The sequence below is a fragment of the Pipra filicauda genome, unplaced genomic scaffold (genome assembly GCF_003945595.2).
Source record: "Pipra filicauda isolate LSUMZ 115617 unplaced genomic scaffold, ASM394559v2 scaffold100_size2392355_pilon, whole genome shotgun sequence".
NCBI classification, from domain to species: domain Eukaryota; kingdom Metazoa; phylum Chordata; class Aves; order Passeriformes; family Pipridae; genus Pipra; species Pipra filicauda.
The window spans coordinates 550866-569326 of NW_024103441.1; the positions used below are offsets into that span (position 1 = coordinate 550866).

The 18461-nt window shown below is 39.5% G+C and overlaps 1 protein-coding gene across 1 annotated transcript in view; it reads right to left on the reverse strand.

Annotated features, from left to right (window-relative positions):
* TTLL11 (tubulin tyrosine ligase like 11) overlaps nt 1–18461 on the reverse strand; it is a 38532-nt gene that overhangs the window by 12459 nt on the left and 7612 nt on the right. The window contains 4 exon segments of the mRNA XM_027741269.2: nt 10780–10898; nt 11436–11531; nt 12169–12744; nt 17697–17830. Coding sequence (XP_027597070.2) covers nt 10780–10898; nt 11436–11531; nt 12169–12744; nt 17697–17830 — 925 coding nt within the window.

Genomic DNA, 18461 nt, shown 5'->3' on the forward strand with positions numbered 1-18461 from the left:
AATTATTCTTAGAAAGCACTTGTGCTTATGCTGGGACAGAAAAGGAGCTTTATCCTGTCATCCAACAGAGCAGAAAGCAGCAGTGCAATTGCATTTTATCAGCCTTAATCCTCCTATTAAAGCAGGTGAACTCTCATACACAAAATAACACTCCTGATGATTACACTGCTATTAAGTCATGTGGCTTTATGCTTTCATTTTGTGGCAACTGGGTGCTAGGCAGTTTTATTGCTTTCTCAGTTTTTCAGAGACTAGAGACCAATTATTACTTAAAAATAAGCCAATCATCTCTCTTGCTAAAAGATGACTAGCAGCAGAAGTTAAATTATAGAGAACATCACTGCCCCCAATACATTAATTTCTGTCACTCTGTCACTGTAAAAATTTACAGCAGATATAATCTCTTTGAAGGGGGATCAAGTCATAGAAAGTACAAGCCTAGTTTTAAATAGAATTTTAATTTTAATGAAAGCTTCAGGGAATGATGTTTATGCTGCTTATCTTTCATACCTGGTGATTAAGTTAATTTATACTTAATGGAAGAGGATATTTCTAATCCCCAGGCAGGCTCAACATCTGTCTGTGACTATGTTTTTGGAAGCCTTAAGCTGCTTGTGATTGATGTAATAAAACCAGGATCCTGCAGAACTGACACCTGAAGGATATCTGTAAGAGGGAAAATGTTATTTTTCTGCTCAATGCCTCTGCATAAGCCGAGCCAAAATCCCAAGCACTTAATTCTGCTGTCCCTTAAAAACCTGCTTTGCACTCCCTCACCATTATTTGAGTATAAACAGGGGAATAAGCAAACAGCTCTCAAATGTGTTTATGACTGAATATTCATACTCATTATGTGCAGTACCTGAGAGCACTAACTTTCTGATGGCCTGAAGCTAATGAGAATAATAAAGCTCCTGCAAAACTCAGTGAAATAAACCCCATTTTTTGTTAATTTTTCATTCCATGCCTATTTAAGACAAAATGTTAGCAAAAATAAATGCTTGCATTTACCCTATAATTACAACAGGGGAAAAAAAAAGTATTGAAAAGCAGTAAACATCTCGCCAGGAAAAGATATAATTTTCAATTTTGTCCCAAGAAATCACAGTATTCATGTTGAAGAAAAAAAAAATTGGTATTTCCAGCTGTCATGTATATCCACGTTATTTTAAATTCTAATTCTGAGAAGGCATCTGCACATAAGAACTTTCCATTGGTATTCAGGGACATAATCCAGGCATGAGCATTCATTTATTCCATTTCCCTGCTATCTGTTGAACACTGGGAAGTGGCCCAGGAGCCCCACTCCAAGGAGGGATTTGGTTCTTTAACAGTGAGGTGATGCACCTTAGTCTGCCCTTGGCTGATCGATTGGTTCTTACATCCTCCAGGCTGCAGGAAATCTGATTGTTTTAAATCAATTTGTTCAGGGGTTGTGCCACCCCTGAGAGAACACAAAGCACACCCTGAGACTCCAGAGTCACACAGGGAACTGGGAGATGGAACTGAAACCAAGACAAAGCATTCCAGGCTCCTCCCTCAGATTTTATGCAAAACTATCGCAGTTGGTCACAGTTTTAGTGACATATAACATAGAGATTGTAAAGATGGCAAGGAGGCAGGTAAGAAATAAGACATTTTTATACTATATACATGTAGCCATGCTGTATATACAGACATAAATGCACACTATATACACTATATTTTCTCTTTACAGTATGTACTTGGACACTTATGCTATGAAAACTATCTGGTGGGAAGCAGTTTAGTATGGGAGAGATCACGGAAAATTAGAAGTTACTGGAGTTTATACACCAACTGGAAAAATTAATTTAAAGGCAGAGTTGCTTCTGCACAGCACAAACACACTTGAGAAGGTAAAAGGGGAAAATGTCAAATTAAATAAACATATATCCTTCATTTTAGACAAGGCAATTAAGGTAATACCCAAAAATCAAATTTCATTCAAGAAGCATTTAACTGCAGGTTAATAATGGAAACTGTGCACATACAAAAGCCAGGGAAAAGCTCTGTAGTGAAGAGTGCAGCTGAATCACTACTCCTGCAGTAAAATACCACCCAAAAACTAGATTATGTTAACAAGTCAGGGGGTACATAGAGGTGAAGATGATTTTGCTGATAGAAGGAACTCAGCTCAAATGATTAACATATTAAAGTGTCAGGAAAAAACAGTCTGCACTCCAGCCTAACTATTAATCACCTCTCCTGTATGAACACGGAAATTCAGTGAACCCCTTTGGACAGGGAAGGCACAGGCAGATGTTGCCTCTGCCCCAGACTTTAGGAGAGAGAAAAGAAGTGGTTTTAACTTCAAACCACAGCAACTTTCTTGTGCTGACAAATAAAGAAGAAATTATAGGGGGGGTGGAAGGAGATGATATTTAAGGTGCCTTCCAATCCAGACCATTCTATGATAAAATGTACTGCACTTTCAGAACTGGTGGATGTTTGGTCACTGGGGGCAAAACAACCTGAGCCAAGTACTGGAAATTATCTGAAAATTAAGCTAATGTTCAACACAGACCCACTAACCCTTTTCAGGCTGAGGAGATGTCAGCCTCGAAGGCTATATACAAGAAGCCCTGAATGGTGGAAGTAACATCTAAGAACATCAAGGACTTCTCTACAATATTGTTTTTGCAAGCAGAGGTTATAGGAAAAGGTGAATGGCCTTAACTACCACAGTAATTTCACCCTCCCAAAGGTGCAGATAGCTGACTCCACCAAACACTTCAATAAGCACCTAATTACTTGATGAGTGAGGTCAAAACTGCTATTGTTTTACATCCAATGCAACTTGAGCAAATCTCTGACCACATTTAATCTGCATTCTCAGTGGCTGCAGCTGAGGCTTCCCACCAGCAACGCCTGGATACAGCACACATCTGTATGCAGCACAGCTCCCGGGCTGGCTTTGAACTATTGCTGACTTTATGGTTTAAAAAAACAAAACAAAGCAGCACAAAAGCAGGTTCCTTTGTTAGAATTCAGCCAGAGCAGGTGCAGACACCAAAGGAGCTCCAGGATCCACGCTGGCAGTTCGGGAAGGAGGCAGTTCAGGGAAGTCAAAGGGCTCCTCCTGCCCCAGTCAGCACTGCTGGGACAGTGCTGAGGGACACAAACCACATCCAAATCTGCCTCGAGCCACCTTCTGTTACCACCAAGACTCACTTACAATCTCTAATCAAATAACTGAATATAAGATATATTTAGACCCACATGCCATGTGGAAGGACACTAAGCTGCCACCCCACTTTCCTGAGCTTTTTCTTTTTGGGCAAACCTCAAAGATTTCAGCAACTCTTGTGGCTGCACTACAAAGACTAGAGGAAAGTGACATATTTTTCCTTTTCTCTGTATTTTATCACAAAGGTTTTCTTTTTATTTAAGAATCATTGTAATAGGAAAAAAAAGGCAAAAAAGCTTTTTAATGATCAACTTAAAATGTAATATGGTGTGAATGTCTAAGAGATGTAATTGCTCCAGCATGTTTTGATACATTCAAATGTTTGGAAAGTTCAGATTTTATGGAGATATTTGTGACAGGTCACATTCCTCAATTTATCTCCAGTGCTTCCTCTATCACTCACGAGAGATTTTAAAGAGCAAAAAGAAAAGAGATGTCAATAAAGAAGTAATTAGATTAGCTGCATCTCAAAACATTGTGATTCAAGTCTAATTGGACAACTAGTCTCCATTCCCAATTTGATAACACAAACCCAGAGCTGGGCTCACCCCTGAGCCGGGGGCACTGAGCACACCAATTACTGCTCAAGCACACGACAGGTTTGGGCCAATTAATTCCACACTGCTGAAAATGAAACCTTTTCAAATCCTGCAACCCATATCAATTCTTGTCCATTAAAATTTCTAAATGAACTGGGCCTGTCATCAGCTCACTTGCTCAGTACATTGTAAGCACTTCCAGCTGTCCCTCAATATGGGGTCATTGCAAGAGCTTCAGAATTCACTGAATTCACTCTTTATGTGCAAGTTAAAATACAGCCTGTCCATTCAAGATGTGAGTGCTTGGAATACAATATGTGAGCAAACACAGACCTGCCTGCAAAACTGAACTATGAATAACAGCACTTTTTGCAATGGTGAAGGCTAAAATAGGAATAAATATAAATTAATCTGTTGTCAAGTTATTTAATGCTGTGTTTGTGAGCATTCCAGTAATATTCCATAAGTTCTCCAGTTTATTAGTGAAGTATTGTAAAAATGAGAAGATGAAAATAACACTATCAAAGACTGATATTGACAAAAACCCTTTTTAAATACTGAATATTCAAACAGCACATCGTGCACCAAATTAGGATATTGTGGAGAAAAATACAGTGACTCCAAGCACTCTGTATGGGAGAAAACCTTAGTAACCATCAGGGATATTTCCTGAGGAGTGCAGAAATCCGATCTAGAGTGTTCCAGAGAAGAAAATGGAAACTTTTCTGTAATATTTTTATGTAACAATACATAAACTGCCCTCATAATACCACGAAGAATAACAACAGGCCATATCCTGAAGACTATGAATTTAGAAGGACTGGCCATGTAGAAGGACTGGCAATGCATGGGAGAAACAAGGCTCATCCTCATTTCACAGCAGGAAAATGGGAGCAGAAGGAAAATGTTCTGTCTAAAGGTCACTGAGTAAACCACTGAATCAGGAACAGAAATTGCATCTTGTGTGTCCTAGTTCAGAGTTATTTTCACAAAATCAACTTTTCCTGTAATGGTTTGATAGGGAAAAACATTGAAGTGAATTACTGATTCCTCCTGTATCTATGCTAGGGATATGATCCTAGCTATTTTTTAAGAAATATTATTATTACCCATTTTTAGTCATTTAAAACATTTCAGATTATATTTCAGATTAGAGTCACTTATTGTCTTTTGTGTGTTACGACTGCTGCCACAGCAGATTCAAATTATTTGCCTCTGTTCTGCACTCAGTATTGTATTTTCTGTTGTTCTACTACAACACTTTTGTGGCACTGTCCTCTAAGTGCCTCTTAAAACTTATGTAGAACTATTCTGTCAGGCAAGCACTACCAGATCCCTCCCTTCCCTTCATGGAGGGACATGGGAGTTTGAGAATTTCCAATTGGGCCTGTCCTAATCAATAGGATAAAGCAGATAAATAACTGGAAAAGCAAGAACAGAGAGCAAGGATCAAGATACCACAACATCTGCTTCAGAAAACTGAACTGAATTGAGGCCAGGATGAGAAATAGCAGTAGAAATAAATACTCTCCAAGTACAGAAAAACAAAGTTAACATCCCAGTAATGTGAACTGAAGGAACATTGACAAACATCACATTTAGAAGTCTCCCTCACATGTCTAACCCATCAAAAGCCGCCCGGGCTAATGGAACAGACAAGAATTGATAGTGGAGCTGGCAGGTCGCCTGATGAAGGAATAAAGCAGAAAGCCCTCTAGGAAAGAGAAAGGGGCTAATTCAATGTGCTTGCAAAGGGCTTTGCCAGAAAGAGCCTCAATATGAATGCTGGGTCATTTTGACTGATGGAGAAAAAAATTGTGTCAGCCTCCAAAATGAAGCAGAGGAGAAAGATCAATCTCCAGAAAGCCACACATATGAGTTTATTCACTCTCGGGCAGAAATAAGGCTTGGAATGAAGAGGTGGTGCTCGAGAGGCATTTGAATAGCTGCAAACCCCAGCAGATTTCCAAGGGATAGCAAAGGGATACAGGAATCAACCTCAAGCTCCAGCAAAAGTCAATTAGCAAATGGAAACCAAACCACTGATGCTGCCACAGCTGGGTTTGTTACGTGCTTATTTTGATAAGCAATAAACTCGCTCCATATAATGCAAAGGGCACCGACAGCCCTGAGTAATGGATCCCTGAGGAACAGAATCCAGTTGCTCACAGCAGTGGAAACTGAGATATGTTCCAGCTTCATTATTTTCCGATCAGTGATAGCTGCAGCACCAGCACCCTCCCATCCAGCCTCTCCATAGGCCTGTGCACTGAGTTCCTGACCCTCTTAAACCACCCCTGACACATAATCATAACCTCAGAATAGGGATAGTGAGATAAACACAGTAATAAATGGCAAGAATGACTTTATCATCAAAAAAATCTAGGATAATCATGCTCTTGAGACAGCTCTGCACAGTGTATTTTCATATTTCCATTAAACATGACACAAACATCAGGGGAGGTTATGAAACTGAAGAAAAATATCTGGAAAATAAATGGGATACAGCTGAACAGGTGATTTCCTGACTTTTTTTTTTTTTCTTAAGGAAGTACAAAACTGATCCTCGACATCAAGAAATTAAGAACAGCTCTAGGATTTGGAAAACGTCTTTGGAACATACAAAAGAGATCCTTTACTGCAAGGCCTTTTTAAGTAAAGACCTCTTGCAGTTTAGTGACAAGGTCAGAGCCATCGGTCACGAGCACAGCAGGTGACATCTCCTGTAGAAGCTGCCACTGTAAAATAAGTCACATTTAAGTCAGAATGTCTGTTCAGTAGAATGCCCAGAAATTAATTCATGTTTTCATTAAATACAGATGACATTCTCCCCCCAGAAACTATTAATTTTGTCCTCTATCAGAGAAGGAAATCATTTAAAGTGAGAAAGTTGTGTAATCCACACAGTGGAAAAAATGAACCATCTTTTTTGTGCAAGAGGAAGACCTTTTGAATAGTAAGTTCTCTACAAAACCTTGACTGAATTTCTCCCTAACTACATAACAGTAAAAGAATAAAATAAAAAGCCAGTCTGACAGACATTAATATTTAGAGGGTGCTCTCAGAACAGAGTGACATTAGCCAGTGTTTGTATGCTGATCTTGCAAAAATCTGAGAGCGAACACATTGGGGTTCTTCCTGCTCAGGAAATTAGTTAATCATATTTGACATTTGCTAGAGCCACAGAGTCCAGAGAGGAGAATTGTACCTGACATATTTTAAAAAGCAATAAAAAAAAAATCAGAACATCACAAATAAATTTCAAGGCTGATTTCAAACAGAAAAGGCACTGCAGTGGCACGGGCAGAGAGTAACACCCAAGGAAAGATAAACTAGCAGTGAGACAGCAAGGGCATCATAGGTAATAAACAAAAAGCACTCAGTTTGGAGGGCACAATGAATTGATTGTTTTTGTAACAGCCATAGATTAGATTACATCCCATTTCCAAAGTGTTTCAATTCTTTCTTCTGTCAGTGACTACTTCAGAGCTGAATAAAAGTCATTATATTACTTAGGGGGCTGCACCTTCATCCTCTCCAGCAAGGAAAAAGCAGATTTTATTCCATGAGCAACTCATATTTCTAATGGCATGCGTGCCACAAGGCTGTGATTTCTTTATCAAAAGAATAAAATGCTTATTTTCTGTCTTGAAATATGTAAGAAACCAGGAATGTAAATGCAAGAGATCACACTAGGACACAGAGTAAACAACAGTACCCAAAATACAAAGAAGTCCTTATTATTGCTGGATTAATTAGCATTAATAAACTAGGGCATAAATATTTTTGACAGGACAGGAAAGCGGGTCATTAGCATTGATGATATAAATGATCTTCCTAAAACATTCAGAGCAGTCCCGCTCCAAGTGATCCTCCCAGTTTGCCATTATACCACCAGTCAAGCATCTGACATCCAGTGGAGAACGCTCAGCACTCACAGCAGAGACTGAGACTCCTTTTGGCTCCTCAAATCTAATGCAATTTGAAGAACAATGAATTGCTAATAATTAAACAAACACTGAAATTAAAACCTTTTACCACCATAAAGATTCCAAATTAGGCACAGAAAACCAGAAGTTTGTGAAGCCTTTTGAAATGGATTTTCTGTTGGAGGCACAACATACACAATGATTTGCATCAGTGATTATCCTAATTAAACTGCTGTTTACATAAGTAACGTTGATTTACTTTCCATGTTGTTTGGTGTCATTAGACCAGTCATTTAACGGTGCAAATTTCCTGTAGGTGAAGCCTTCTCCCACCTTCAGCAGGCTGTGAACAGCACCTCTGCTGCAAGGAGTGAACCAGAGCAAGTTTAATACTACACAAGCTTTAGACAAGTTTCAATCACACAAATAACTGTGTTTGTTCCAGCATGTCACTGGCCTGGATGATTGCCATGATCTGCTCCAGCCTGAAAATCCACGAGAACAGCACTGCTACACAAACAAAGGCAAAGAGTTAGTACCTTATTATTTGATTAAATGTTTTACTTCCTTAATGATGAGTGAAACTTGAGTTCCACATTAAGGATGCCCAAGGAAAACAGGACTAGTCTAGGAACCCATGTTAGGGCAGAAAGAAGGTCTACATTTGGACTCCTGCAAAATTCCAAATGAAAAAGAATATTGTGAAGAAGAGCAAAAATGTAAAACAAACCATAGAATATGTAGTTGATCAGCTGCCTAAGTTTCAGAAAGGCTTTCAAAGAGCCAGGCACCACTCACCCTCTGGGTCACAGCATGGCTTGAGAACAGCGTCACTTTTTAATCTGTTTTAATTCCTTATGCTCTTTGCCTTACAGAACCACAGAAAACCTTCCCTAAACTCTACAACAGAAGATATTTCCTCTATTAAATAAAAAACCCCTTCTCAGCATGAATTAAAAGTTCTGTTTAGAACTGCTGTAGGCACAAAATATGGCCCACACACCTCAGTACTTCAGTGGCCAGGACAAATTCTTAAAACTAAGAAAAGATCAGTTCTACTGTGGAACAGCCACCATGTATATTTAAGTACATTGACTGGAACTGCAGATTTTCAATCACTAATTATTGGCAGTGCCAAGATAATTATTAGTGATCAGTGCACGTAAAAAATGGAGTTGTGTCAGAAAAATTAATAGGTATGTATGGAATGATAAACTGATTTTAGTCAACTTAACGTTCAATATTATACATCACATGGAAAGAAGGAGGAAAAAACATATCAAAACTCCATGAAGATGAGGAAAAATTAAACTAAAAAAAAAATTCTGAGCTATTAATCTTTCCTGATAATGAAGTACTTCAGGATGACTTCTAAAACTCACTTTCATTTAGATGCTTCATTTATTTTAATCTGGGAGATAATTAGAAGGAAATCAAATCCATCTCCACAGCAGAATATTTACCTGAGATGCAGCTCAGACTTTTCAGTATTTCCCCTGTGTGTTCAAACTCTGTGTTACACATATTGCTAAAACTTTACTGAGATTAATGTCCATTACTTAATTAGCATCAAAACTTGAGTCTACAATCTTTGCTGATGTTAGAACAGGAATTCTTTCAGGGTTTTTTCTAACAATAGGCCAAATTTTACTGGAGAAGCTCCACACACCATCCCCAGTTCAACCTGGAAGCAGAGGGAGTAAATCTCAGCTGAAGGGTGGCCAGTTGTCACTCGAGTTCCTGCATATCCACAAAAAATTACCAGGGTATTGCCCTTTGCAGCAAGAAATAGGGCTGATTTATGGTGAAGACACAGAAATATTCATCAAGATGCTCTGTTAACCAGATTATCTGGAAAAAAAAGCTGTGTCACTGCTGAATTCTTGCTGTGAAGAGCCAATGGTTTATCTCATCCCCAACTAATCCTGTTATAAATTATTTAGCACTCCAAATGTATCAGAGAGGAATCCTCAGTTGAATGAGCCTTCCACACACACTGGCATCCTCCAGCAATTTATTTGTAATTATCATTTGCCTTTTTTTCCATATCTAATATGTAGTTAATGAATGCCTGACATAACTGCAGCAGAAAAAAAAGACACGACTAGTTACATAATTACAGGTTAAAAAATGATCTTTTTCAGCTCCATGCACTGAAGTAATCTTAAGGGTGGAGGTTAAGTACAGGCTATAAATTGCTTTGCAAAACGTTCTGTACACTGTCCACAGCAAAATCTATGTGTGGCACTGCCTTTGAAGGAAGAGTTTGATCTTATAATAATTTTACAATAATATTACAGAACTTGTAGGTAGTATCAGTCATGTCCTGTTCGTGGAACTCAGTCTACAAAAGGACAGCAAATCTGCACTTGAAATCGTTATAGAACGTGAATAACATATTTCATGGTCCCACTAAGTGCCAAGAGAAGAACAAAGTGGATATTCTAGTATGGAGGCAGGCCTGTGAGCAAGAATTTCTGGGGAAAAAATAATAAAAAAATCTCCCTTTCATGTCTTCAAGAAACTGCTTCAAATAAGGTGGTTTATCAAAAAAGAAGATATGATTTCTCTCAGCCTTATCCCACCACTGGCATTCCTGTGCAAGCTGCTTCAGGCAGCTCCTCTCATTTCTAGATCACAGATTTAACTATGTTTATTATCACAGATCAAGGAAGCAATTTCTAAATACAATATTAATACTTTTCGCTCCAATGGGGCAATTCATTCAGAGTAATTTGTGACTTTCAAGCAAATTAATAAACAAACTTACAGCTCGTGACTGTTTTGAATAAAAAAAAGAGGCCTCAAGTACAAATAAATAAATCTGACTTACTAAACTGTTTGCACCAGTTAAGGGTAAGATACTCCAGGGGAATTGATACATCCTGATTTCCTATCAGCTTGTGGAACTTTCCAGTTCCCTCAGCTAAAGCCTCAGCTCCTCCCAAACTTCCACCATTCCTGCAGGAAAGCAGCACGTGGGCAGTGCCAAGGTGGGAACTCAGTGTCCTGGATAAACTAATACAACTGGGAAAAAATATTTCACTGTTATACTTACTGCAAGGTACAGATGCAAACCCCACAGAAAATCAAACACACTTACTGGGCATCTTTCCTCTTTTTTTTCTGGGGGTCCACCAGGCGCAGAGTGTCTCTGATGACAGCAACTTTCACTTCTTCATCAACAGGGCTTGGGACGTTCTCAAACACTCCAGGAGAAAGCTTTACATCACAAAGGGATAACAATTATTCACTACAGAACTAAGGATTATTTGCTTACATTATTGCTCAAACTTCATGTCCATCATCTATATTTTAAATACGCAGTGATGGATTACAAAACACTTCTTCAAGGATACACAAACACTGTCAGGTTTTCAGGATGATGTTACAGCAAATTGGGGCAAATTTCTCTAGAAAATTGAAATATTAAAAAAAACATTGTTGCCAATGTTACTGTTTATATCATGTATACAAACATGAAAAAGACTATTACCAATCCCCTAAACACAATTAGCAACTGCAGGGGATGATGAATAAATGCATTTATGACAAAGATGATGGAGAGCTTTCACTATTCCAATAAGTCATATTTGCAGTGTATAAGATTAGCAATGATTTCAAAGCAGAAAATTACAGAGAACCTTGGAGGTTTCATATTAGCAGACAGCTTTCATCTTTCAAACATGGAAAAAAAGCCCAGAAAACCCAACCTAAGCAGTTTCATTCCAATATCACCATCACATTGAGAAATCTTACCTCTTGCTCATGTTCTATTCTCATGCTGGGGTTTGCATTTACTTCTAGTAACATGGGCTTCAAGTTTTTCATCAGGAGAATGTCAAACCCTAAAATCTGTGCATAACAAGCAATATGTTACTTCAGTTCTATTCCCAGCGTTCTCCTAGAGAATGCAATGGTCGTCCATATGGCAACACTGAGGAAGAAACATTTGAGGGGCAGGAGATAAACAACTAAGAAACTCTAAATACTGCTGAATAATTACAGAAGCCATTTGTCTTGGATACTAATGGCTCCTTTCACACCACCCCCATCCCTAAATACTGCATCTGCCAACACGGAATCTTGGCACCCGTGACAAGTGGATCTTCAAATTGCCACGATTACAGATGCATTAGGAAGCTGCAAATCTTCAATCCTAACATGCAGAAGATGGAAATTGGAGTGATTAATGTTAGTGGCAAATTACACCCACTGAAAATCCTCCATATATGTTTAGGGCTGATGGTAACACAGGTCAGGAGACTGAGGTTTGACTTGGGTGAGGAGAACATAAGCTCTGAGCTCCCACAATGCTGCCCAGTGTGTGCACACACAGACACCCAACCAGTGATCAGCAACACTGAGCACTGTTTCTTTCACTGATCACTGTTTCTTTCACTAAAGAAACATTTCGGAAAAGGCATTAAACATCCACAAAATTAATCCATGCACAGAAATGACTGCATTTCTGGCAGAAATTCCAACCTACCTGGAAGCAAGTTGGCCCAGGCTTTCCTGACGGGATGTCAGACTGATAGTAAACTTTCAGTTCTGGAGTCAGTGCAATAATAGTTTTAATCACCAGTGAAATTATATCTGACCAGAGCTTTTTGACATCAGCTCCTCTGGAAGACAGTCTGCACAGAATGCTTGAAAAAGTCCTCTTGCTGCCAGTGTTTACACTGTCAGAATGGATGAAATTCTCACTATGGATATTTAGTGAATAGTTGGTTAAGTGCATAAAAACCTGGTGCAAATTTTTTAAAGTGGGTTCTTGATAGGGCTCCGTACAAAACCTAGAAAGTCCATCTTTGGCTATATAAATCTCCAAGGGTTCTAAGGATTTCAGCAAGACATAAAGACGAATATCAAATTTCAGTTTGTCCACGAGCAGTGGTTTGCAAATATACTCCTGGACCACGGCTGGCCGGCTCTGGATGCTTCCCGTCAGCCTGATGTCACTCGGGTCCTTAATGAGGTAGATTCCATCCCCCTGGCAGCCTCCATCAGGCTTCACAATAAAAGTGGGCTTCCAGGACGGATCGCTGTCCTTCATCACCCGAACCTGGAAGGAAAAGTATTGCACTGAAAGGCACTGATTGAGGGGGGAAGAAGGGCTGACACTGTGAAAGCCAGTAAAAAAAAATAAATAGAAACAGCATGATCACACCCCCAGAGTAGTAAACACCATGCAAAAAGGGCAGAGATAAACAGTGCTGAGAAGCACAAGGAGAAACAAAAAAGCATGAGTAGGGAATTACTAGTACAGATAAAAAGTAATTTTATTTAACAAGTCATTGTATAGATGATTTCAAGAACTTCTCTTTATTGTTCTGTACCAATTTGCAGAAGGAAACGTGGTATATCTCAGGAGATCCACCTTAGTAGTATATGAAACTGCAAAGTTAAACTTTTGTGCTACATTTTGAACAATAACTGATGAAGATAATCATCAACACAAGGAAAGATGCCTTATTTATTCAGGTATGAATGCAAACAGTACCAGAAGAAGGAAAAATAAAGGAAAAATTTGGCACTGACAATATCTTTTTCCCCCACTGAGAATATTTTCCACAATTAGATGCCCAGTGTTAGTAAAACTGGGAATGTTGAGCCATGTACAGATATAACCAGGTCACTGACACACCTGCTGAGTATCAGATTTTTCTTGTTACATGCGTATTTCCCACTGCCTAAATAAACTTTAATTTATTACTTGTATAGCAAAAGTCAAAACTGCAGAGATGGAGATGCCTCAATTAGCAGAGGTGAAGTTGAGAAAGCAAGGGGAGCCCTAACAAAGAAAGCAGTTAAAGAAAACACAGGATGCAGGTTATGGGTTTATCAGCTTCTCGTGGGATTCAGAAGAATAAAGCACTTAAAACCTCGTCCTTTCAAGAGGGAGGGATGTCACAGCACAGATCATTCTTTTCTTGCATCCACACATTTCAGGGCACCAGACCTGCAGCTGCTACTCTCTCCCTCCAGCCAGGCACGTGCTGAACCGAGGCAGAGATCTGGTTTTGCCCTGCGGTTTGCCAGCAAAAACTGGAGATTGACTTTCAGAAGCCTGAGGACACAAAGCTAACAAAGAAAAAACAATCAGTTGCCACCATCAGGCCTGCAGAGTGAGAGGAAAAAATCAGCCCACAGAAAAAGGCTGAGCATGGTCAGATCATTGTGATTTTCTCTGCTGTGACATTAAGCCGCCAACCCCCATGAGAGGCCCAGCTCTGCCAGCAGTGACATTCCCAAGGTCTGAAGGACTTCTGGCTCCACCTTATCCAGTTATTTATTTCATTGAGAGTCACACTCCTGCAGGAGGAACTCAAGATCCATTATCCAGACTAGGATTTTTCTCGTGGACAGGTGTCACACTGACTCAGTGAAAGATCCTTCTCCAAAATAGGTCACTTTGAGGGATAAAATGCCTCAGTTGGAGGTCAGGCTTACATAAATGGCACATGGATAAATAAGTCCAAGTAGATCAGCAGGCCTAGATGTGCAAAGAAGGAAAGCAGGATTTATGCCCTAGTCTTTTTACCACTATAGAATAATCTTCCCCTGATGTGACATTACTCTGCAGAGCAGAGGAGTTCTCTGGTTCATCGTTGTTAAACTCAGCATCGCAGAGACAGATCTGGTTAATCTGAACCCTCCATGACCAAACATACCCTGATATGACTCTAGTTGGATGTGTGAAGGGCCAATCGTGGTCTAGTAGGGCAGAAAGTTACACAGAACCTTTATGAAACCAGGTGGAACAATCTGCCTCCCAGGCCCACATCTGCTGTTCACCCCTCAGGCTACTCCTGCTCCGCTCCAGCAGCACCTTTCCAAAGGAGATGATGCTTTCCAGGGACTATTGCTAAAGATGCAACAGCAACCTGCTTTTCAAAACCACTGCATTGTAACAGCCACTGGTCTCAGAGATCTCATGCTTAACTCTACTCCTAAAATGAAAAACAAATAATTTTCTCCATCTCTTTCTAGTTCATTTTTGATGCACTAGACGGCCTGGACAATATTGAGGCTTTCTTGTCCATCAAAACCTACATGTGGCAGATGAAGATAGGCTGGTGTGGAAAGGGGGAATAGTAATCCAGAGTCAGTCTTGAAGAAAACAGATGGTTTCTTGATCTTCAAGGAAATTCCCAAGTCGTCTTCAAATTCTCCACAATCCCCTCAACTACATTCTTTCAAATTCTCATTATGAGGAGGCTTGTCTAGACTTAGAAACTTCACTCATGTAGGAAAATTAGTTCATACGAAATGAGATATTTCTGTGTCCTTTGCTTGACAGAAGGAAATTATCTTTAAAAAACATATTAACCATTTGCAGTCAACAGCAAGAGGAGAGTTTGGGGAAAATCTGTGGGTTTGCCTTTCATAAGGAAACACAGGCTGAATGAATATAGTGTTCTGGGAAAAATGCATATAATGGGCTATAAGATTTGACAGCACAAAGACCAGAATATTCATGTCTATGCCTAAGAGGTATCCAAAAGCTGAAAACCTAATTAAACCACCAAAAATAAGCTGAAATTAGACTGTCCAAATTAGATTCTTATTAAAAATTAATCATACTGGTCTATTCATCATCCTCACAGACAACACAAAGAAGGAAGTACGAGAACAATCAAGGTCCTGGTTTGAATCCCAAGTTAGTTACTTTTCAGAAACTCGAACTCAGGGTTTATTAGAAGCAAGTTCTTAGCACACACGTTTCAATAGATTCTTCTCTGCTAGTGAAGGAGCAACTACTGCAGCACCTGAGATTTGCTTATCTGTAATTCATCTTCTGTTAAAGTGACATGTCAGTAGAAAATGTTTTATAAAGTTAAAAATTGGTGAATATTGAAAATAGCTAAATACATATTTACTTAGTAAAATGAACTTTTAAGCCCTTGTTGAAAATACCCATCATCATTTCAATACAAATGATGGGAAGGGAACTCCCTTTTTGCTGGTATTTCCAATCTGAAGCTCACCCACCACAAACTCAAGAGTGCAGTTTTCTCACCAACTACTGGCTTTCACAGCACAGAAGATTAATATTGCCTGTAGTGTTTTCTACCTGAATCTAGGCATAGGGGAAAGTGGGAAAAGCTGAAAACATTTGATTTCATTATTGATACCTGTGTATGAAAAAGTTCACAATCATGACTACCAAAGTGAGGCACAATAAGAATATTTGAGAGAGAAATCATTTTGAAATGTTGCAGTACATCTGGGGAGGGAGCAACACTTAAATTCTCAAGGAGTTTCTTCTTTCAATAATCATTTCTATTACAGGCAAAATCTCACAGGTGTTCATTTTCACTCCAGCCCTTTGCAACAAAATCCTACATTACAAACAGCACCAAACCATCTTTTCGTGTGTGACCTACAGCTACACTGACACATGATTTGTGACCTTTGATAATTCATATTCCAGTGTATTCCAGCTCCTCCAGGGACACGTCTAACGTGCAGACACCACCAGTGCTGAACTCCTCTCGCCTGTGAACAAGCTGAAGTGCAGTCTCGGAGAGCTGACGTTTTTGGCAGCATTAGGGTCCCTCAGTTGCAAAGCAAACACCACCACATATGAACAAATAAGCAACAGAAAAGACTGGAGAACTCCTACTGAGAACTCGCAAAACTGCAAGTGAAAAGTGTTCTGAACCTTTTATGGTTCACAGTGGGTTTGGAACGTTTGGGTTTGTATTTTAACTTGTTCTGGAGGGGTTACACTCCGAACTCGCGTTAAGTAGAACATAAACTCTTACAACATAAAATATAATGTTTGATAACAAGAACTATGCTTTTCTCCAACACAGATGGAAGAACATATGCAAAGGAAACTCCTAGGAGTGTGTTACTGGACATCTGTTACTCTTGGAAGAAAACCCGGCTCGTTTTCCCGGCAGTGAGTGCTGGAGCAGAGCAGTGTTTATTCGCAGTGCCACCTGCTGCCAGCGCACGGGGCTGAGCGTGGCGCCCGCAGCTCAGCCCTCCTGGCCCAGCCCGGGTCAGCAGTGCCTTGCACCTCCCAAAAAACTCCCCAGCACACCCCCACTGCACCCTTCTCAAAGTTTACTTCCAAATTATTTGCACTGGTTGACCCGTCGTGGCTAAACTTGGTCCTACAGTTTGTACAGCAGTAAGGCTGAAGTGCTGTCGGGATTGTGTTCATTTTTACTGTTCCTAGCAGTGACCCAGAATGCTTGAGGAGTGTGTTAAAAAGAATAAAAACAATAAATATCATTTTAAAAAAAATAATTAAAAACAAAAATAATAAAAATATGTTAATGAATTCAATTGGATGGTGGACATGGTAATTATCTAAAAGGTAACACAGAGTACAGGAGTCTGTTAAAGCCCAGACCTTTTTCTCCTCACCTTTCCAAGCAAAGCACACTGTGAGATGCAAGGCACTGGGTGAGTCAGACAGGGGTTAAACAAACACACACAAGATTTTAAAAATATTTGTAATAACAGAACAAAACACCAACACACAGCATCGCTTTTTTTTTTCCTCCAAAAAGCTGAAAAAGAATGGTATTTAATTACATTCTGAATAGTTAAATACAGCAACAGTCTGACAGGAGAAGATGTGAGTGTATTTAACAAGGCACAGTACAAAATGCTCTTCTGAAGGATTTTGATACAACAGGCCAAATGGACTAAAAAGACTCCAGTGCCAAAGAAGCTGGTGAAGCACCACACTCCCCACGCTGCTCTGGAACCCTCTCAGGCCAGTAGAACGTGCAGGGAAAGGGCTTATGGCTCTACCAGGTTCAACTTTCAGACCTCTTTTCTGGAATGGCAGAGAAGCAGAACTGTTTTGAAGTTTATTCCAGAACATAACAAACAAAAGCAGTTCGTCCAGACTACGACTGATCCCAGACAAACTGGAAAAGATGTCATTCACAGCCCCTTAGTGTGATTTTAAATAACTCAGTAGAAGACTAAAGAATTACATGGACACAACATTCAACAAGTTGTACTATTCTGAGAGTAAAAGTAATCTACCTCAGCCACAAAGAGGGGAAGTTCTTCTGGCAGAATCCAGGACCGAGGGTAGAAGTTATACTCAAGAGGAAACAGGTCCTGCATTGTTCTCATGGCCCGACTCAGGGTGATTTTCCGTACTGTCTCCATCATGCCTGGGAAAAGAACAGTGTCTAGAAGTGACAAAAAATCCACTCTCAAGTCTCATCCTAGAAGTAAATGGCTAATCATTACCCACCCTGCTGGGACCCTCCGGTCACTGCTGCCAATAAAGCTGAACACCTTTTAAAAAATTTAAAATCTGACAAAATAGTTGTAGCGTTCCCCTGCCACATTTCCCATCGTATGTGTTACTGTAGCATAGTAGAAAAAAATTATTTACCAAAAATACAGCTCAAAGACAGAAAACTTCACTCAAATATTAACTGTTGTCTTTGCCATAATCCAAAATTATTTTTATTGCCTCTTGTTCCAGGAATGTGTAAAAATGCCATTTGAATATAATCAACCACTTTGTGTTTACTTTGCAGTCATTTAAGTAACTGCATCACAAAGAACGGGTTATTTTGTGAACAGCAAAACAAACTCACATATATATTTTTAATTATTATTTATTTAAATTTATTGAAATCCTGTATCCATTGGGAACATGACTAAGGTGTTATTTTTATGGAAAAGTTTCTAGTAAAACCCAGCATCAAGTTAGCACAACAGTCCTGGAAACCAGGTCTGGTTCTGAAGGGCTCTGGTTTGACTCCTGTGCAGCCACTTGTTAAGCAGGTAGAA